General features: G+C 39.7%; 1 protein-coding gene and 1 pseudogene across 2 annotated transcripts in view; one reads left to right on the plus strand and one right to left on the minus strand.

The window, feature by feature from the left end:
- Positions 1-22,257, minus strand: part of LOC309629339 (craniofacial development protein 1 pseudogene) — a 368,808-nt pseudogene that overhangs the window by 17,438 nt on the left and 329,113 nt on the right. The window lies entirely within an intron of this gene.
- Positions 5,972-21,673, plus strand: CLDN1 (claudin 1). The gene is made up of 4 exons (XM_082393384.1): positions 5,972-6,442; positions 14,939-15,103; positions 17,272-17,356; positions 19,063-21,673. The coding sequence occupies exons 1-4, from the start codon at positions 6,220-6,222 to the stop codon at positions 19,223-19,225; spliced, it is 636 nt and encodes a 211-aa protein (XP_082249510.1). The 5' UTR covers positions 5,972-6,219; the 3' UTR covers positions 19,226-21,673.

A 22,257-nucleotide genomic window follows, 5' to 3' on the forward strand; every position in this document is an offset into this window, starting at 1 on the left:
TACTCATTAATGTAGGTAGAATAATAGCCCCTCCCAAAGATATCTGAACCTTAATTCCCCAGACCTGGAATATGTCATATTTCATGGCAATGGTAGAAGAATTAAGGCTGTAGATGGAATTAAGGTTGCTAATCAACTGACCTTGAGTTGTGGAGATTATTTTGGATTATCCCAATGCCACCAATGTTATCATAAAGGTCTTTATAAGTGCAAGAGAGAGGCAAAAAAGAGAGAAGAGAGTTGGCAGTGAGAAAAGGACTTAGGCCAAAGTTGCCAACTCTGAAGATGGAAGAAGAGAGCCAGAAGTCAAGGAATGCAGGTGGCATCCCGAATCTACAAAAAAAAGGAACAGAGCCTACAGAAAGGTAAGGAAGCTCTGCAGACATCTTAATTTTAGCCCAGTGAGACCCACTGCAGTCTTCTGAACTACAGAACTGTAGGATAATAAATGTGTAATTTTAAGCCACTACGTTAGTGGTAATTTGTTACAGTAGCCACAGGAAATGAATATACTCATTTTTAAAGGAATATAAAAAGAACATTTTTAGATGTAGAACCTGTGCATTTGGTCAAAGCGACTGTAGAAGTGTGACCAGAACACTCTAGTACAGTGCTAAACAGTAGAAGAATTTGAGATAATGGAATATCCCACATCTGTATTGTCCAGTGTATAGCCCTTCACTACACTGAGCTCTTGAAATGTGGCAAGTACGCCAGAGAAACTGAATTTTTTTATTTAATTTTAATTAAAATGTAAATAGCCACATGTGAATAGGGGCTAATAAACTGGACAGCACAGTTAGTGTTTGATTTATAATTAAATGTTTCTCCCCTATCCTGCCAAGATAATGTAGCAAGTCAGAAAACAAGTCTCTGCCTGCTAAAGTACTTGAACCCTGTTTAGTAGATTATGTACTTGGTAAATATTTAATGAAGTCTGTGGGAATGTGGTGGCAGTCACCATTAATATCAAGGAGGTAGAGGAAGACAGTTATTGCGGGGAAGATAACAACTTTTTGCAGCCAAATTCCAGCAGGTTTGGCCTCTGCCGGCAATAAGGTCAAGGGTATCCAACCAGCAAACTGCACACATCCAGTGGCATTGATCCCACATGTGTCTGATATAACAGGGCAGAGTAACAGAAAATCACTTCAAATTCACTCCCAACTGTGGGGCTCTTGCAATGTCGTGTTCTTTGTCCTCTTTGTATTTCTCCTGTTTACTCACTGATTTTGGTTCCACCTGCTTTAACCTCTACCTTGTGCAACTTTCATAGAATAAGTAATCTTTTCTAAGGCTTTCACAGGTGGGACAAAAAATGGGATGCAGGGGAGGGCTGAAACAGCGGCAGACTTTTTTGAGAGTTTAGTTTTTAATTAGAAGGTAAAAGCACATACACATCTTTGGAAAATTAATTTCAGCTAGTTGTGGTTATTTTTCAGTGGGTTATGGGATTTTAATTATGTACTTATACTTCATTTTATGGCACAATAAGGCAGCTTCTCCCATTGCAAAATTTCTCACTTCTCCCCACTCTCCATTCTCACTGTTAAGTACTGGTTCAGATCCTCATTGTCTTCCTCCCACACCAACCATTATAAGAGATAAGACTTACTAAGCAATCAATATGTGCCAGCTGAGTGGCTAAGCATAAATATTTTAAATCACATACAGGCATACAAGAGTCATCTCCACTCATCTGTTCACACATTCACTTAATTACCCAACACTTCCTGAGCACCTACTATTCACTCTGATATGACTCTGGTCTGAGGATTTGTTGAGGGCTCAGTCTATGGATGTCCCTGTACGGGTGGTTTGGAGACTCGCGAAGAGGGTAAGATAAACATGTGCTTCAGGTTAGCACAGGCCACCACATAAGCTCTCTGCCTCAGAAGCCAGATCCACTGAGTTTGGATGCCAAGTCTGCCCTTTACCAGCTGTGTAACTTGGGGCAAACTACTTTGCTTATCTGGGCCTCAGTTTCCTCATCTGCTGTGATCAATACCTAACTCACTGGCTGTTTTAAGTACTAAGTGAATTCATACAGATAAAGCTCTTAGAATCTAAATGATCAGTAAGCATTAGTTAGTGTATTGATTAATTTTATGTCTCCATATGGCTAGGCTACAGTGGTCAGTTGTTTGGTCAAACACCAGTCTAGATGTTGCTGTTAAGGTATTTTTTTAGATGTGATTAACATTTAAATCACTAGACTTTGAGTAAAGCAGATTACTCTCCATAATGTGGGTGGGCCTCGTCTAATCAGTTGAAAGCCTTAAGAATAAAGACTGAAGTTTCTGAAAAAAAAAAAGAATTCTCAAGCCTGCAAGATTTTAAACTCAAGCTTGCAACATCAACTCTTACTGAGTCTCCAGCCTGCTGGCCTACTCTACAAATTTCAGACTTGGCAGCTCTCACAATTTCATGAGCCAACTCTTTAAAATAAAGAATAGTTAGAATAAATAAAGAATAAATAAAGAATTATTTAAAATAAATCTCTCCTTCTCTATGTATATACATATAATATGTAACATTATTTTATATTATATGCATATAACTTGTCTAACATCATGTTTAATACAGGAATCTATCTATCTATCTATATCTCCTATTGGTTCTGTTTCTCCGGAGAACCTTGCCTCATACAGTTAGTGTTACATTAAAGAGATTAAAAGTAAAATATCATAATTTGACCTTGATTTTTCATGGTCAAATTAGTGGGGTGTCTCTAACATCTCTGACATTTAAAAGGAAACCTTCCCCCAAACAGAACATAAGCAAACGGATAAAGTAAGTGAACAGTCCTTCACCAGCTTGCTTCAAAGTAAATTATTATGATTCAAAGAGTAGATTTTACGGCAAAATTCCATCTTTTTTTCTCTCTCTTTTCTGAAGAGATAGGTCTGCTAGGCTGGGAGCTGATGGGAGGGACTAAGGGGGAAATTTATGTCCACATGATAACTAGACAGAGACTTAATACAAATCATAAACTAAGGATTTTCCCACCTAACTTTCTGAAGAGACATGCTGATCTGCAGTCATGCGGTACCGTGTCTCCATCCTTCCTCTGCTCTTGGCTCATCCCTTCTCGGAAAGGACACTACACAGGACTTGGAGGGGAACACTGTCGAGGGCCAGGAGAAAGGGCCCAGAAATCTCATCTAAAGCCCCCCATCCCTCGCATTACTGCCTTTTCGATTTCTGAATATAAAATATCTGCCTGCTAGAAACAGTTCCTATCCTGTCACCATGATTTAACGATGACATTAAGTGGGATTCTAACATAATCAAGGCAAGAAAAAGAGTCTTTCTGGAAAAATGTGAGGATCATTTGTAAATGGCAGGGTTAGTAAATTAAATATATCTGTTCTGCTTGATATAATAACCACCATTTCATGTGCTTACTATGTACTAACTACTGTTTTAAGTAATGCACACATATTAACTTGCTTAACCATCACAGCACGATGAAGTAGAGTTTTACTGACCCATTTGAAAGAGGAAAAATCTAAGGCTCAAGTATGTTGCATAAATTTTCCAAAGTTACTCTACTAGTAAGTGATAGAACCAGGATTCAAAAATTTGTGCTTTAAACCACTTAACACCTCGTTACTTTCTCAAAAACTCCAAGGGGACTCAAAGGACTGTTTTAAATAGTAGTTATGACAGGCAAGCACCAATGGTTTTTAGTATTGGTAACCTTCATGTTCTAATACTAGAATTTATGTTAAACTTTCACATTTGTACTGATTCCTCTCTCAAGCCCTAAATAATTATACAGCCAATTGTTTACTTAGAAATGTGTTCATCCATTCTGCTTTTACGACCTGAGAAAGCCTGAAAAGTCAACAGTAACATGCATTGTCACTAAGTGAAACATTTGTCTCCCAATGGCTTTCCTATGCTCATCATTCCCCGTTTCTGAGAATCTGCCATGCTTCCTCTTGGGATCGTTTCTTTGTCTCTACTCTCTTCTATCATTCTTAGTCTCATAGTTTTAATTCTGAACTGACTGGAACAAAAAGACAGGACTATTTGACTCACATGGTGGTGGTGTCGTCCTATAGTATATTATGAGAACCTCCTCTGAGCTTAATAGTCCTGGGGAACAAATAAATCAGATGTGATTGACACCTCTTCATCTACAACTACAGGACCCCACAGGACATTCATCTGGACATAGAAGGAACTGCTAACTGTGGGCCCAGACTCTGAGGACTCAACCTGGATGTGGTCCTGCCCTACAGAGCTGCCTGAGAGCCTTCCTGGGGTCTGAGGTGGCTTTCAGATAAGGGACATCACCCACTTGTTTTAATCTTGCTTACTCCAAATTAAATCTCTTCATCCAGCTCATGTATTACCCTATTCATTGCTAGTCCCCAAATCTCTGTGCAGACTTATCCTTTGGATTTAAACCTTCAGAAGATATCTGGATACAGCCAGGTGGAAGTGAGGGTGGTAGGGTTTTGGGTGTTTTTCTTTTTCGCTTTTTTATAGACTTTTTTTTTTAGTGCAGTTTTAGGTTCACAGCAAAATTGAGCAAAAGGTGCAGAGATTCCCATGTTCCCTCTTGCCCCACATGTGTATAGCCTCCCCCGTTACCAAAATCCCCCAAGGGGTAGAGTTGTTTTCACTCCTCTCATTCACACTATTAACATTTTTCTTTGTAAATTGTTCCCTCCTTGTTACAAACTGGCAGTTGCCGTAGTAAATATCAAAGCATATCTTGTTTTCTCCTTAGCATGTTTACCTCTGCCTCCCAGGCGTTTCCGTTCTTACTAAAACCATAGAAGCTTCTCCTTCCAACACTCTGGCACCACACACACAAAGCAGCCGGGAAAACATTTTAATTATTCCAGACCACAACACCTGAGGTACACTTCTGAGTAACTATTAAGAAGGAAGCTTTAGAGACCCATACAGGGAAACCAAAGGCTGAACTAGACTAAAACCTGAGGTGTTGACCATAGCCAGTCACTGCAAAAACGGAGTCAGAACCTGAACTTCCTAATCCCACCCAGTCCGGGCCTCTTTCTGCTGGGGGTGGGGACTTTTGGGACGCTGTCACCTGTGAGGAATAGCACCTGATAATTCATTAAGGAAACACACTTTGGAGGAGTAGAGGCCGATTGGCCGGGTCCCTCTGAGACTGAATCACTGCTCTAAGACAAACTGCTGTGGGGAAGAGGCTGGGGGGTGTATGTGTGTGTGTGTGTGTGTGTGTGTGTGTGTGTGTGTATACACGTGTAGGGGTGGGACAGGGTAGGCTGCATTTTCATAAGGATGATAATAGATCAAAGGACATACATTTGGGTCAAGCTGAGAAGCAGTTAGAAAGCAGAGTGGGCTGAGAACCAAGTACTGCATATGCTACTAACTTGCTGTGTGATCTTATGGAAATCACGTTTCTTCTCTGGGTCTCAGTTTCCCAATCAATAAAGTATAAAGATTGCTTACAACCCTTGCAAAAAGATGATTCTAGGAGAGATCTTGACGGGAAGAAGGGGGCAGAGGGAGGAAAGGAGGAGGAGGAGGCCGAACCGAAGGGAGGTGTGTGTGAGGGAGGAAAGAGGGGTGGAGAGAGATAGGAAATGTCTTTTAATCAGATAGTGGAAAAAAGTTGAAAATGAAACTGCGCCCCTTAGGGTATCTATTTTTCATCTTCATGCATTTTTAGTGTTTAGACATACGGAGTCATGTTTGGATAAACGTAGATTGAATGAATGGAAAGCCTGGGAAGGCTAACAGAGGAAAAGAGCTAGGGGAGAAAAGAGAGGACGTGAGCTCGGAAACACTCGGCGTACCTGCTCCTCCTCGGCCTGTCCCCACTTAGGGGGCGGGGCCTTCCGGCCCCGGCCGCGTGGGCCATCGCGAGCTCCCACGCTCCCTCTCGCTTCCCCGTAAGCCGCCCCGAAACCGCCAGGGGGCGCTGCGCGGCGGTCGGGCAGACCGGGGGCGGGGCTGCTTTAAATCGCGGCGCCCAGCGGCTCGGCGTCTCAGTCCCGGCCCCGAAGTAGCCGCGGCTTCTCGCCTACCAACTCCAGCGCCAACCCGGACCCGGACCCAGAGCTTCTCCAGCGGTGACGCAGGGAGCAGGGCTCCCCGCAGTAACTTCCTCCGCGCAGCTCCGCCACCCCCGGGAGTCCCGGGGCGCACCTGCAAACTCCCGCTTGTGCAACGGCTGCCCCCGAGCCGGTGCGGGAGCCCGAGCGAGCCATGGCCAACGCGGGGCTGCAGCTGCTGGGCTTCATCCTGGCTTTCCTGGGCTGGATTGGCTCCATCGTCAGCACGGCGCTGCCCCAGTGGAGGATTTGCTCCTACGCTGGCGACAACATCGTGACGGCCCAGGCCATCTACGAGGGGCTTTGGATGTCCTGCGTGTCGCAGAGCACCGGGCAGATCCAGTGCAAAGTCTTCGACTCCTTGCTGAATCTGAACAGTGAGTGCACTCCCTAATCCCGCAGCTGTGACCCAGGGACCCAACCCCCCAGTGGCTCCGTTTTGGAGTAGTAGCTACCGAACGACCCTGTTGTGTGATGTCTATCAACCTTCAGTGGATCAAGTCTTCTGATCACGTGCTCTGCCGTGAGGAAGTGAGAGAGACCTGTGGCTTGGGGAAGGGGAGGCCCAGGCCTAAGCTCTTGTTTTTCCTCTGACACCCTGGGTGACACTTTTCTGTAGGTGTGGTTTCATCTTACATGCCCACGACTGGGGTGGTGATGGAGCGAGTGAAGGCCAGACTCGAACTTGAGCTCTTAGGCCTCTCCTGGGCATTCTCAGATTCTGTGAAAATTGAAGAACTGCAGGGTTGGGTCCAGAAAATGATATGCCTTGAAAAGTTTGGAGCCTGGTAGCTTCTCCAGTTTGTAAAATTAAATAGATAATCCCAAAGTTATTAGATAGGATTTTTTTTTTTTCTCAATCTATCTTTACTGTGGGTTTTCATAGGAAAAATCACATTCTTACATGGAATGTCTCAACCTAGTGTCTTCTACTCACTTGAGTTTGAATCTTTTGATTCTTTTGACTTTTAAGATCCAGTAAGTGTGAGGAAACCCCTATGCATCCCCTTCCGTGACTCCTTTTTTTTTCAAATAAAGGAGCAACTTTAACTTTTGTTTTTTGGCTGCTCCAGGTCTTAGTCTCGGCACGAGGGGTCTTCGTTGCGACATGCCGGCTCCTAGTTGTGGCATGAGTACTTATTAGTTGCGGCATGCATGCGGCGTCTAGTTCCCTGACCAGGGATCGAACCATGGCCCCCTGCGTTGGGACCACAGAGTCTTACCCACTGGACAACCAGGGAAGTCCCTTGAAGAAGCCTCTTAAGATTCTCCAGAGGGTTTAGCTTTCAGGCCAAGAGTGTTCAGAGGAGGCAGATTGTATAACGTTATTTTGGAAAGTGAAGGTGGGTGGCAGGTGGAAAAAGGATGACAACAAAAAGAAGTTCTAAATAACCTCCCTTCATAATCTGAAGGGAAGAATGGAGCCCCTGAAGACAAATGCCACAAAGGAGACACAGCTGATGAGTGCAGCATTCAGGAGAGTGAGGGCGGGTCTTCTCTTGAGTTTCTGCCTTCCACAAAGGAATTTCTGTGTCATGGATATTGGCTTCTTATTTCTGTCGGGTTAGAAAGGATTATGTAGAGAGAAATAGTCCTAAAGATGGTGGAAAGACGACAGGAATTTTTTCCTTTCATTTTTTTTTTTAAATAAAAGCTTTTGAGTGCCTTGTCAGAAATTCATTAAATTCCCACTTACTTAGGTAATAACAATTCATGGCTAGAGTATCTTCCTTGAGATATTACATTAGTTGTCCCGAACCTTGTGTCTGTCATGCACTTGGACTGAATTGAAGAAAAGCTTCCTTAGTCTTTGCCTAGACAGACAAGCCTGCCCACAAGTCCCCTTTGTGTGCTGATGGTAAGCAGTGTTGTCGTCGCTCAACTTTACTTCAGTTGTTTTGTCCCCCTCCTGCATGTGGTTTTGTCAAAAGCTATATACTTTAGAGTTGTTAAATCTGTGCCAAATCTGTTTAAACCGCTTGAGTACCTCTGGAATTTGGTGAGTCAGTGTACATACGGTAGTTTTTAGTGTTGTCATTTCAGCTTTTCAAAGTTACCGTATTAGGATTCTTTTATGCCAAACATAAGGAGTATATTAGGTACACACCTTTATAGAATCATTGAATCTACCCATGGATGGATAAATACATGTAAGGAATTGTATCAGGCATGTCATGTTGAGGAATTGGCAGATGGAGACCATTCTAAGGGCGAATCCAGAGAGGTCTCTGATTCCTCTGATCAAAATAGTTCATTTTCTACACGTTTAAATAGGTTTCCTGTTAACTGCCTTAAAGGACCAAATGAAATCAGATTGATCCATGTTGTCAATACTCAAACAGGTCATCCCTACTCATGATAATGTGTTAAAATGTTTTATTTTCATTTATTCCTAATTAATATAGCTGTTACAGTTTTTAAAGCTGTGGCAGAAGATCTAAACAATACCTTCCCTCTACCCCCATACACAGTTTGGAGATTTCTTCCTGATGAATTTTTTTTAACTCCAGATCAGACCTCTCTTTTCATTTTCGTTAAAGCCAGAGTTTATCGAAGGTGGGGCTGAGGCCTTTCTCTCAAAACTGATTCTCAGAAGAAGGAAACTTGACTCACTTGGACCCTCTCCAACCTGCCAGTAACTAACTAGATGTCTTTGGATGGAGGCCAGAGAACCTACCTGTCTCCGTTTCCCTACCTGGACAGTTGTGTGCACACCCACCTGATGTAGAGAGCTGGGGAGGTGATTCATTGGCTGGTTTTGGTATAGTTCTGTGACATCTAGAGGTGAACAGGATTATCTGTACATTTAAGCAGTGTTCCTTGTAACAAGTTGTGTTCCACAAAGTGCTTTTAGGTAAAAAGCTTAGCTAGAAGTTTCTTGAAATTGTACCTTGTTCTTTTTGCCAGTGGAGCCCATTTGGCAACTTAGGGCCGAGATTCCGGGATTTATCAAGGTTGTAGCACTAGATGATGTTAAAATCCCTTGTTCCCTTTCTCTAATTAGTTTCAGCTGTAAAAAGCACATGACAGTGTCTGTAGGGATACGGTGTGCATAAGCCAATATAGGAAAGGAGATACAGCCAGCCTTCTTTAGGTGGTTCTTGCAAAGCAGTTTATGAAAATGTAACTGGGAACTTCCTGGGGAAACAAATCTTACACCGTGGATTGCGGTTTTACTATGGTTGAGACAGTTTCACTTCCATCCAAGTATGGATGTTTATTGACATTGATGACTGATAGCTGGAATATACAAAAAAGAGTGTCAGATAGAGTTGCAGTCGACTTTTCTTGATTAAACTGTGCATCTTGCCTTGTTTTGATCCAATTCTCAAACTTTTGGCAAGCTAGTGCCTATTTCATGTGCTTAGTTAATTGCTTCTTCTGGCTTGACTTTAATAGCTAGAGCTGTCCAAAGAGTGGGTTGCCCCAGGAGGTTTCATGGTGGGAGGTGTGAAAACAGGAATAAGTAGGCGTTTTGAAGGAATGTTGTAGGGAAAAATCCAAGTCCCAGACAAATGGGAGGTTAGGCTAGACTTTCTCTAAGTCTCATCTAGCCTTGGGATTCTGTAATTTGTTTACAAGTTCCTCTAGGCTGTTCAACTTGCTTTGCATGAATCCACATGTGTGTTGGTGCGCTTTAATAAGTATTGGTTGTCGGTGAAGTTTCCCAGCACTCTCACCATGATGTTAGGCTCAATCAAAGAACAAAATCACTGACTTGGACAGTCTTTGAAGCACAGGCAGAGAGGAGGGCACCTGCTTACACTTCCCTAGACTGCGTTATGCCTGCTGAACCAAGGGTGTTTAAGGGGCCATTTGTGTTCAGATCCGTTTCAAGAATTAGTTCTGACTTTTGGAATGATGAAAGTCAAAACCCAAAGCCAGGCTTGAGTACTCAATTCTTACCCTGGTCTTGCACTAACTAACCATGTTTATAATGGTGACCCACTCAATCTCTCTGGGCTGTAGTTTCCCCGCTTATGAAATAGGGCAGAGTGGGAGGAATGCGGAGCTGAATCCATGACTCATTCATCCATTCGACAAGCATGAGCCAGGTCCTATCCTTGTTCCTAGAAATGCAGCTAAGAAGATTGGTAAGATGCAAGTGTTGATTCCTCCCAGTGCCAACATTCTTTGTTAATAACTGCAGTGATGGAGCAGAAACAGGCAAGGGGCATAGTTTAGGTTTCCTTGATTGGAGTGATGAGTAAGAGGCACAGAGGTAACATAGAAGCGTACATTTAATCATGGGGCAATTTCTCTAAGAAACAAACAAGGTAGCAAAACTGCTTGGCACGTCCTGAAAAGGGGTGGGCCCTGCCTCATCCCAGACCACAGTTATTGACTGTGCTGGAGTCCTAAGGTCACACCCAACGGCCACCAGTGCATACGTCAATCAAATGGAAATGCTAACAATGAGGACTCTTGAGAAACTTTGAACTTGAGCAAAAGTGAACAATTTAATAAGGGAAGAAGTCATGGGAGTATAGTTCTGTGACACTCTGTGATGAGTTCATTTAATTGCAGAGGAGAGAAGAGGATTTTTGTTCTAGTCAGCCAGTGGTCAGTTTATTTATTTGCCTAATACTTATTAAGGAACTACTGATGCAAAGAGAGACTGTGTGAGGATAGAGATGTAATTAAAATCTACTTTGTTTATGATATATAATCATAGGGTAAAAATATAGTAATATGGCTAGTAAACAGCATGAGCAATGTCACGTAGTTAAAGGAGATTCTGCTGCTTGTATAGTAAAACTTTAGAAAAGCTTTAGAAAAAAAACTTCCACTGACTTGTCTATGCTTGTCTTTCTACGCTTATGTTGATTAACTTCACTGTAGTAGATCAGTAACTTCTAACTCATTTCTTGTCTCATAAATAGAGATCTTTGTAAGTATGTTTTCAAATTATACTTTCAGGTTGCAAGTGGTAAGAACTCCTTAAGAAGTCTTTAATCTCAAGATTATCAGTCTAGCTAAGCATAATATAATTAAAAGACTGCCTTCTCCGTGTACTGCTGATAATGATGAGGAGCAATAGTGTAAATTTTTGAATGTTTGCTAACCATTTTCTCCAAAGACAACTTTAGTCGGTGATAATAATATTGTAGAGGTATCTGCAAATTTAATGGGCCAGAAAGGAACATATTTGCTTCTAGATCTGAGCCAATCAGGTCAACTCAGAGATAATAGTTCAAGACTGTATCTCTCTAGTCTAAAATATTTTGCAGCTTTCAAATATTTCTCAACTTCTCTGCCCTACTGATCATTGTTCCACCAGAAGAAAAACTTCATCTTGGAAGCTAATTAGATGCATAATTTAGAAATTTAGAAAATTTTTAAAAATTATATTGGGTTAAACAAAAAGTATGAATTTTTTCTCCCTAGATGAGTTTCTAGCTTTTAATGATCTAAACTAGATCTGGCTTTATGTAGCAAGATTTTAGTATGCTGAGGCTTTCTAGGAAGGTGTTTCTCAGTATTATTTCAAAGATTAAGCTTAACACAGAAGAGTAGTTTTACCTATCATAGTAGAATTTTTAAAGGATAAAGACGTGTTCAAATTTAAAATCACTGAACACAGATTGAATAATCCGTGAAGCTTGCCAGGTACTGTTCTTAATGCTTTGGATGGAAATATGAACAAATATTTGGCCAAGTCATCAAGGAGCTCACAGTTACATATTTTAGATCTCTGACTTAAAAGGCTTCCATAAGACGTTAATTTGAAGGATTCATCTGGTTCCACCTTAAAACTGTGCAGTTTAGATTCTATCTGCACATAAAACCCTCATAACTTGTAATACAACACTTGCTTACTTTGATTTGTAATTCAGCATTACATATGCCCAACTAGTGAGTTTTCATGCTGTTATGATTCTCAGCCTTTTTTTTGTATTTTTACATATCCCCCACACATATCACTGTAGTTAAGAATTCATCCAGACGTCTCCAGTGATGCAAGATAAGATTTTGTGACATTTCCTAAGTCAGTGGATACCAGGACGTAAATGAAAAAAAAAAATTGCTTCACAAAATAACACTATTGCTTTGTCAGATTTTTCAAAACAAGACATGATTCCCTTGCTCTATATGGTTTACATGATTCCTGAGTATCATGGAAAAACCCCCCCTGGGTTTTTTTCCCCCATTTTCTCCATAATTTTTTGTGCGTTATGAAAATGATACATTGTTCTATAAAGAAATGAAACATACTAGGGTTTGTAGCACACAGAACAAAACATCTGTCCCTTCCCCCTTAGAAATTTTGTAAAAGTAGTGGAAAGAGTAAAATGGGGCATGAATTAAATGTGCTTTCTTTGAGAACTGAAAGGGGAACAAACTTAGAGATGAAGACAGTGAAAATGAGATAATTCCAGGCGAGTGCAGGTGGAGCCTTGGAGTGGTTGATCCATGCACGCTCCCTGCCTGGGTGGTTTTATACAAGCCTGACTCAGGAGATTGAGGCCCAGCAGACTCCTCGTGAAGAGTACCTTGTGATCCAAGTGCTTAGACCTGCTGGGCTGGTGGCCTGCTGTTTTCACATGAAGCACAGATCGGAATGATTATAGAAGCTGGGTCTGGTTTGGGGCCCTACAACTCAAACAAAGTAGAAAACTTAGAGATCAGAGAAAGCAACCACAGTGGTGAATAAAGGGTTGGAAAACTGAGCTTAATGGACAAACAAACAAAAGGTGGTTGAGAGATGCAAGAGGCTATACCTACTTGAAGGGCTATCATATGAAGACAGAGGGTAAAAATCTTGTCACCTCTTCTTTAAGACCCTCCAGTGACCTCTGATCACACTTAGAATAAACTCCAAACCCCTTCCCCTAGCTTGCAAAGTCTTACATGATAAATGCCTTCTGCCTACCTTGCTAACCCACCTCATTTTACTTTTACATCCTGCCATACTCCAGTAGTGACTAGCTTTGCCAGTTTGTCCAGGATTGAAGACCTTCTCAGGAGTCAGGACTTGTAGTTTTAAAACTGAGAGAGTCCTCGGCAAACGGACAGGTGGTCCCCCGTCCTCTACATGGATCATTGTGACTTTCAGTATCTCCTCTTCCAGTGTTCCTTTGCCTGAAAATGCTTTCCTTCTAAGTGAAACTTAGGACCAAATCTGAAATCTGTGTGATGTATAAGAGCTTAGTTATTTTACTTTTAATTTTCCTTCTAAGTAATGACTGTCTTTGCAAAAACTGTTGGTAAACCAAAAGGAAGGACACACCATAACTGTGGAGTCCTTAGTACTTTCCTCTTCATGCCACAGTATGGTTTGTGATTCCAAGGAAGAAGTTTCACAAACCCATGGTCCATGAAACCTGTGTTTTGATTCAGGAGTTCTTGTACCACCCTGGAATCTTACAATAAGTGTGTGGGTACAGTGCACACTTGCCCACACGCATTTATGGGGAAGTAGATCTATGAGGGGAGCATGGAAGTGCCTATGATTTGATTTTAATTGAATCAAGTAAAAATGTATCTTGGCTTCCAAAATATCTCTCAAATGCAGTTAAAAAAATGCCTTTGATACTTTCAAAAAGTGGTTACTATGATTTTATCATAGATTGCCTGGTTATGGCAAGGATGGAAAAATTAATTTAAAATTGAATGATATTTTAGAAATCTTTAGTCTTAATTATGATTTGTAGCCTAGGTTCTCAACCCTGAAAATACTGACCTGAGCCTAGGTCTAAATTAGAGAGTGAGATATAAAACCTTTCCATGATGTCAGCCACTTTTGAAGACCATCAAGAAGTCAATTGTTCCAACTTCTCAGTTAGAGATAACCATCATTCACACTTTACATAATAACAAGATGGCCCCAAAGAATAATAAGTAGCTCACCCAAGATAGCATGCTCAGTTACAATGTAAATATTTATATATGCAAAAAGACTTGTCACCTGTTAACACTGTTAAAGAGATAATGATCTTTATTTGAAGGAGAAAATAAAGATAGAATTAATCAAACTCATCTAACCAGCTTAGTTTCAGCTCTTTTTTCTTTGAAAGTCTGTGTGTCTTTATGCCACAGTGATGGTATCACCTTTTTACTCTTTAAGATACTTACTGGCATAATCTCAAACTTGGCCCTATCGATTTGACTGTGATTTAGTATACCAATGACAATAACAGGAAATTAGAAAATTAGTGGAATCCTGAGAAATACTACATTGAATTATCTGCTATTTTACAATATAGCAGTTTAAATAGTTTTAAAAACTGGTGTTATCTCCGAATATAAACCAACTATGTTCCAAAATAACATCTCAAAGGCTATTATGTTTTGTTCTAAGAAAATGGTATTCGTATCTCCCACCCTACCGCCATCACTGGAGATACACGTGTTGCTCCAGCCATGACAATCTATGAGAAATTCACTTGTTGTCTTCCAAGTTCACCCACCCAGATTTTCTGCAGCTTGATGAGTGGAGTATAAAGCTATTGACTATTACCAAGACATATTGTAAACCATTTTAATTATAAATGTTTTAACATTAAGGATAACACATATGCTTGTTATTTCAGAATTAAAAACTCCATTAGTAAGGATTAAAAATGTATTAGTTCAGCTAAACCTATTCAACCAAATCATTAATTATTTTTTCAGAGGATTTTGAATTCAATGTTGAAAACATAAACTGTTAGAGCTGGAGGAATTCTTATTCATCGTTCAGCCAGGTATTTGTTTTTCTGGAGAATAAACTATGTTGGTTACCTGCAGAGACATCCCTAGAACCAGGGTCTCCTGACTCCTGGTTAGATTTTCTCTCTTCCATACAACATGGAAATATACTTGGTCTTCTACCACTCTTCTCTTGTTGGTTTAGGCATGATTTTTACATGTTCTAAGATGTTTTCTGCCAGGCACTCTGCAAGCAACCCGCGCCTTGATGGTGATTGGCATCCTGCTGGGACTAGTAGCCATCTTTGTGGCCACTGTCGGCATGAAGTGTATGAAGTGCCTGGAAGACAACGAGGTACAGAAGATGCGGATGGCTGTCATTGGGGGCGTGATCTTTCTTATTTCAGGTAAGAGAGGCCCTGTCCCCCTTAGACCTTATTAAACTCTCTCTGACATGGGTTAAGGTATAGTTTTTGGTTTCCTTAGATTATGGTGGATTTGTTGCACTTGAATCGATTGAATTCAGTTCCTTTAAAATCAGAAGACGTAGGAACCTTAAGTCCATTTGAGTTTCACATTCTCAAACAGGAACCAAATGAAAATCTGTATTCACAGTGGACAGGTTTATTCCTTGAGGTTTCAGGTGCCAACCGGTTGTTAGAACCATTCTCCCCAGGTGAAGAGAGATTTTTCTATCTAGCAAACACTGAGGGACAATTCTATGTAATTCAGAAAATTTCTGTAGTGTCTCTTCCGATACTACGTGGGAAAGATGGGGAATGGTGAGAGAGAACATAAAGAATGTGTCAATCATACAGGTGTGTGAGGAACGAATGAGACTGGGATTATTGGAGGAAAATGAGGACATCATTCCACGTGGGCAGACCTGACTCCAGAATAAACAGGTTTACCCATAGATTAGTGAAGAGAAAGGTCAGTTGGAATGGAGGCGAAATGTTGGAATGGTGGGGAATAAGAGTAAATGAGTTAAGAAAGAAAACAATAGAGAAAGGTCTTGGAAAAAAACCTTGACAAAAGAGTGAGATTACATTTTCCATAGAAAATAAATGTGTATGTATTGCTTTATTCAAGTGTTGATATGTGACCTTTGAGAAAATGAAAGCCAGAAGAAGACATGGACAGGTCACTTGTAAAGCCTAATAATAAGGTTTATATTAAATAAGATTGTGTTTATATATAAAACAATAGACTATTATATATAGTAGTTGTCTATTGTTTTGAAATGGACTATTATATATATAGTGTGTGTATATATATATATAGTAATAGTAGTATGTAGTAGTCTATTGTTTTTGAAAACAACACCAGTGATATAATCTACCACTAGAAAACACTAGAATTAGACTTTTTTCTCATTTTCTCTTTAACAAAAGTATGTGGATTTCATCAATAATGAAGGAAGAGTGCCTGTGGCTTTGCTAAAGGTTTGGTTAAAGTTTGTTCAGATTACTCCTGGATAGCATTTTATTCCCAACAGTTTGATTTTACATCAAAGGCTGTGAATGCACTTACTGTGTAGGACCCTTCCTCCGCTTGCCTTCTTGTAACTCCCGTCCATCACTTCCCCAGTCTCAGGGACTTCCTAGGGAGTGAGGCTTGCAAGTTCCACAGCATTTGCATGGTCTACTTGAGCAGCCAAAGCAATGGTGTTTTCTCTCAAGCATTAGAGGCAATTAGGTTGGACCACTTTTTTTGTAGGAGGAAGGGAGCAGAGGGGGTAGCACAGAAATATTTAATCTGTCTAAATTGATGGATTTTTAGAATGGCTATAAAAAGAAGTTATTTAATTTCTTTGGATAAGAAAAATCAAGGTGTTGTATACTTCTTACAAATGATAGAGTGGGTTATTTTGACTAAGTGGTTTCTCTGGCCTTACTGAAATGTGAAAGGCATGAGAAATTGAGTGTTCAGCACATATTGATCTGATGTGGCACTTCAGCGAATCTCATGGCAAGACCTGGCACATCTGGCCAGTGAGGCTGTAGGAATTTAGGTGATCTAGTGCACTCTGAGACAGGTCCTACTCGTTCCTGCAATCTAGCTATTTACTTTCATTTTGATCCTTCAGAAATGTGAATTTTGAGTTTTGGTCAAGAAGAATGTAGAAGGGTTTTCATCTTCCCTTTTGTATTGTAAGTGACTAGCTTTACTAATAAGGACTTTGGTTTTACCAAAAGTAGTCTAACACACTGATGTATAACAATATATTTGAAAGAGATCTTAAATGACATGAACCTGCTGAATATTTCCAACAGAATGTTGTTTGTGCCAGTGACCTTCAACTCTAAGTGAAAAAAATGACATGAACATTATAAACTATGCCTAACTCCAACCTAATATTTTTGTCTGTCTTAAGAGAATACTTAGAATAAATCACGTCTGAACCTCTAATCTCCCTAAATTAAAGTCGTCTGAATTAAAATGGATTAAATTAAAAATGTCAGCACTATTGATGAGATTTAATTCTTATAAAATACTTGTAAATTTAATGAGCCGTATATTTATGCTCAGTGTTCCATAGTGATTAACAGTCTTTTGTTTTGAATTTCTGTAGGTCTGGCTATTTTAGTTGCCACAGCATGGTATGGCAATAGAATTGTTCAAGAATTCTATGACCCCATGACCCCGGTCAATGCCAGGTAATGCTGTTCACTCCTAAAATTGTTCTCTGAGAAAATACCCTTTTAATGTTCTGCAAAGTCCAACTAGTGCCGTAGCTTCCCAGATTTGCTATCCAGAATTTTATGGAACTTCTGTCAAACTTGGAAATAATTTGAATGGCCTGTGACTCATGTTAAAAATAGTCTGATAATTGCTTTAACAGCCTGTATTGATAACAAAATGAACTTCAAAGTAGAAAAGTTCTAAGCTATATACTTTCCAAGTGTGTGCTGGCCCTTTTTTCATATTTAAAAACTGTTTTTAATGTTAATAAAGATACCAACATATTTGAACTTTTATTTTTGAAGTGTATTCTGAAACTTTTAACACTTGTGATTATTTGTAACTAAACACAGTTTATGACTGATTGAAAAAATAGTACTCTTGTAGAGGTTAACAAATAATACGTCATTTCTAATGGTTTAATCCTGTTTATGAAAAAACAATTTATTTATGAAAAAGACAAGTTAGCACTTTGAAATGTTGTGTTTCATCACAACCATAAAAATAACTTTAGAAAGGTCATCCTTCTTAATATTGCAGGTTGTGGAAGTTAAAGAGCTGACTCTTGGCTCTCACGTAATGACACGCTTTGATCAGAGACACGCTCTTTGTCTCACTGTGTTCACATCTTTAAAGCTGAATAACTATATTCTGAGTCAGAATGTTAAGATGTAATTATTGTTTGTTGAGTGCTAAGATGAATGGATGAAAAATCCCAGTGGTGGAGAGATAAGGTGTGCTTCTTTGTGTGAAATCACCCACATAGAGGAGAACACATACTGCAGTGATTGTGTTGGAACCCATCCCATAAGATCTACACTGTAAAGACAGAATCTGCTGGAGCTCAGTAGGCTAAAATTTTACCAGTAATGGATATGAAAGCACTTTATAAATTGCTAGGCACTGTACGCTTATTTACATTGTCTCACATGATCCTGAAAGCAGTCCAGTGAGGCAGATGGAGTCATCCTGCTTTAAGAGAAGCAGCAGCTGAGGTTGAGAAGAGGAGTTACTGGCCCACAATTTAGCAGTTGAGAGTTTGCATCAGAATTCAAACTCAGGCCTTATAACTCTAGATCCAGCCCTTCTCTCTCCTTATTGTCCACCATCAGTCACAGATCTTCTCCCCAAAAGTATGGCTTCATACATCCACCTGGATGAACTTAACCTAGAATGATCTATGAGCTGCTTAGAAGTCTTTCGCAAAACCATAAATTTCGGATTTCAGTGTTTATCAGTGATTGACTATTGAAAACTCTAATAGTCTCCAACACCCTCTAGCAGTTTCTTTGTAGAATTTGATTGCTACATGGTGATAGCATGACTTGTTAAGTTTTAGCCTAAGAACCGTGGTCCAAACCTGACTTCCAAAGTATATAAACATGCTTTACAAGTCTCCTACGCATGGAAAAGTCTCTGGAACTATTTGTATAATTAACCTGGTGTTGCATGCCACATTGCCTGATCTACTATTGCAAATTGTCAACAACTGCAATGTGAACATTCTCGTGTGTGTGTCCACAAACCTTAAAGTACTTCACAAAACTTAAAGGGATCATGGGGGATTTTTTTTTCAGTGGAAAAAATATAATGAGTATGATATTGATTTCATTCTTTAATTATATTAGAGAAGTTTCCAGTGATTCACTGATTAAGCAAATACATTTTCCCTTCTTTTTAGGTATGAATTTGGTCAGGCTCTCTTCACTGGCTGGGCTGCTGCTTCCCTCTGCCTTCTGGGAGGTGCCCTACTTTGCTGCTCCTGTCCCCGGAAAACAACATCTTACCCAACACCAAGGCCCTATCCAAAACCTGCACCTTCCAGTGGGAAAGACTACGTGTGACACAGAAGCAAAAGGAGACAACCCTGTTGGAACAATCAGAAAATGAACATTGAAATACTGTCATTGGCATTAAGATGTTAGATTTTGACTATTGTAGTCTGAACTGTGGTATTACCAAAAAAACATATTTTGTTAAATACCCATTGCTAAAAATGACTTAGTCTTATTTTATCTCCTTTCCTCAATATAAGAGGGAAGCCTTTTCTATTTGTATTACTGCTTCCCACTGAGTCATCATCTCAAATGTGGGGAGAGGGCATTCCTTAAATATATATAGATATGTACATGTACATATTTTTCTATAAAAAAGTTAGGTAGTAAAACCTCATTATGTTGGTACCAGCATTCTTAAAATATATCTAAAAGAAGAAAAATATATTTATATTGATTAAATAAGTAGTTTATTTGGTATTCTTCTCTTCTTTCTTTATGTATACATATATAATATGTCAAATATCATTTACCCTCCTTCATCAGCTTTTAATGTCTTTCACAGAAGACCTGACCTACTTTACCAAGTATGAATTATTTCAGTTCTTCACATGTGCCCTTTTCATATGTTTGTATCATATTTTTTTTACCATGATCTTATAGCACTTACTCTGTCACCATTCAGTCATTCTTCATGACTTTGTTTTTTGTGAGATTGGGCTTAACTCTAGATTCTGATAACACATTTATATGCCTACAGTTTAATTCCTAAAGTCAATAAGAATCTCTTACAGACCAGAGTTTTGGGAGCAGATCTTTCTGTGTGACCAGATGGTATATTCCTGTTGACCTTCCCATATGCTCCCTGTACTCTGACCTGTAACACACTTGTTTGCTTTGAAAATATTTGTCCCCTTGAGGAGCTGTGTGCTGCTTTCCCAAGTGTTGTGACACAATTCTATTGATTGAATTTTTTGACCTACTTATTCACAGTTGTATATCCTCCCAAACTACCTTTTTCTTGTCCCCTTCCTCAAACTGTATTGTTTTCTCATATAGTTTACCTCGTCCCAGAGAAGGATGGCCTTTTTGTCTGAATGAAGTGCTAGACCTTCTGTAGTGACAACCTGATGACAAAATATTCTCTCTGTAGCTGTAAGCAAGTCACTTAATTTTTCTCCTCTTTTCCCATCTGTCAAATTGAGATAATGATACTTAACCAGCTGCTAGAGTGGTGTAAGTATTAATTAGTTGATATTATGCTCATTCTTTGAACATGAAGTATGCCTAAGTAGTGTCTCTGTTTGCTAAATTGTCTGTTAAGAAGTCATTGAACCAAACCTAGACACAGGCATCTCATTGCTCGGCACCTTCCTTTCTCCACAGACCTGTTTCCTTCCTTTCAACGGTGGCCACCATGCTGTTGGTGCTCTGTTCCGTTTTAACAATTGCCCTTCGTTTTCCAGTCTGTGGAAAATGCTCCTTCACTCGAGCAAGATGATGTAATGGGAAGGGTGTTGACTTCGGTGTCTGGAGACCTGATGTGAGTCTTGGTGCTATCAATTACAGTGTGAGTTTGGGCAGGGCACTTGGTTGCCCTAGATTTACTGCTTCACTTATAAAAAGAGGATTGTACTTCCTGACCTGCCTACCTCTCAGGGCTGTTGTGGGGATCCAGTGAGATGGGATACATGTAAGTGTGATTTTGTGAGGTAAAAAGTATTATACTAGGGGAAAGAATTAAGGAATTTAAGTGCATAGGTTTTGGATTACTTTTCAAATGACTGAAAAGAGACAATTTGTAAGCAATAGGTTTCTTGCTTTAACCAACCTCTCAAGTGATGAGACACTAAAGTGAATTTCAGATTACTAAGTGAAAAGGATTCTGGGGCAGTCTTAATTTTCTTCAGTCACTATGGCCTGATGCTTTTTGTGGCTAAGCTTTTCTCCTTTCAGGAATGCGGACTTGACCTAGGACAAGTTTGCAGATGTAATGGGTGGAACAGGGTACATGTTGGCAAACCAAAGAATGGAAGATTTTTTTTCTTTTAGTAACTTGCAAAGGTATACAAGGTGGATATCTGTTCTGCAATGTCATCAGAGGTGTTGCTATTAGCTGGCAGCTAACACTGCTAAATTAGGTAGTTTGGGAATGTAACTCATAGTGAAACCATATAGGGGATATTATCCAAAGGACTCCATCATATGATTTGAACCTAGTAAATTTTAGTGTGTCTTCCAAACCTGAAAGTCTGTGCTCCTAGAATGTATAATTCAAAGAACTGCTACCTACATAGATCCTAGTGATGGGCAAGTATAAATACATGTGGTTACTAGTTGCTAAAGTCTGAAATCTATAGTCCAAAATGGCCAACAGAATGGTTACACCAAAATTTATCTAATTTTGATATTTTTGTACTCTGCTACCATACCTGGAAACAGACAAATAGGTATTTTGGGGTTTTGTAATGGGAATTGTATAAAGTGTTACTCTTTTTCAATAAATTGTGTTTTTTTTAATATAAAATAAATCCTTGTTTTTTTGGGTTTTTTTAAATCATTTATTTCAAGATTGCTGTGCTTGGAAGAAGAGATGGCTTGGGATAGGATCTGACTCACCATGTGTTACTGGGAAAGAGCTATGTTGCCTCTGCACCACCTGTCAACTATTTGAGTGGCTCCACCCACTGGAATGCCCTATTTCTCTCCAACTGTGCTTTTCCTCGTCAAGGGTGGTGATACAAGAGAATGTCAGGAGACGTTACTTCATTTTCCTCATCCATAGAAAGGGGGCATGCTACAATAAATGACTAAGGGATAAAATCACCAACTGTAAATCATCGTGAAAGCTTAAGGCAGTTGTGTTTCTCACAAGTTGGAAGAGAGAAAGACAGCCAGAAATCCATTATTGTTTTTGTAATGATTATTACCAAAACTACTTCTTAGGAAAGCAAGTGATGAAACTCATTCACCTGTTATCTGAAAATATCAATAATTGATAAAGCATTAGTTGTAACCTCTCCGTAAGCAATTTACATATTAAAGAGACAGGCTTGTAAACAAAGGATTGCAGCTCTATGTGGAGCTCTATGTGGGCATTA

The sequence above is a fragment of the Balaenoptera borealis genome (assembly GCF_965194805.1).
Source record: "Balaenoptera borealis genome assembly, chromosome: 5".
Lineage (NCBI taxonomy): Eukaryota > Metazoa > Chordata > Mammalia > Artiodactyla > Balaenopteridae > Balaenoptera > Balaenoptera borealis.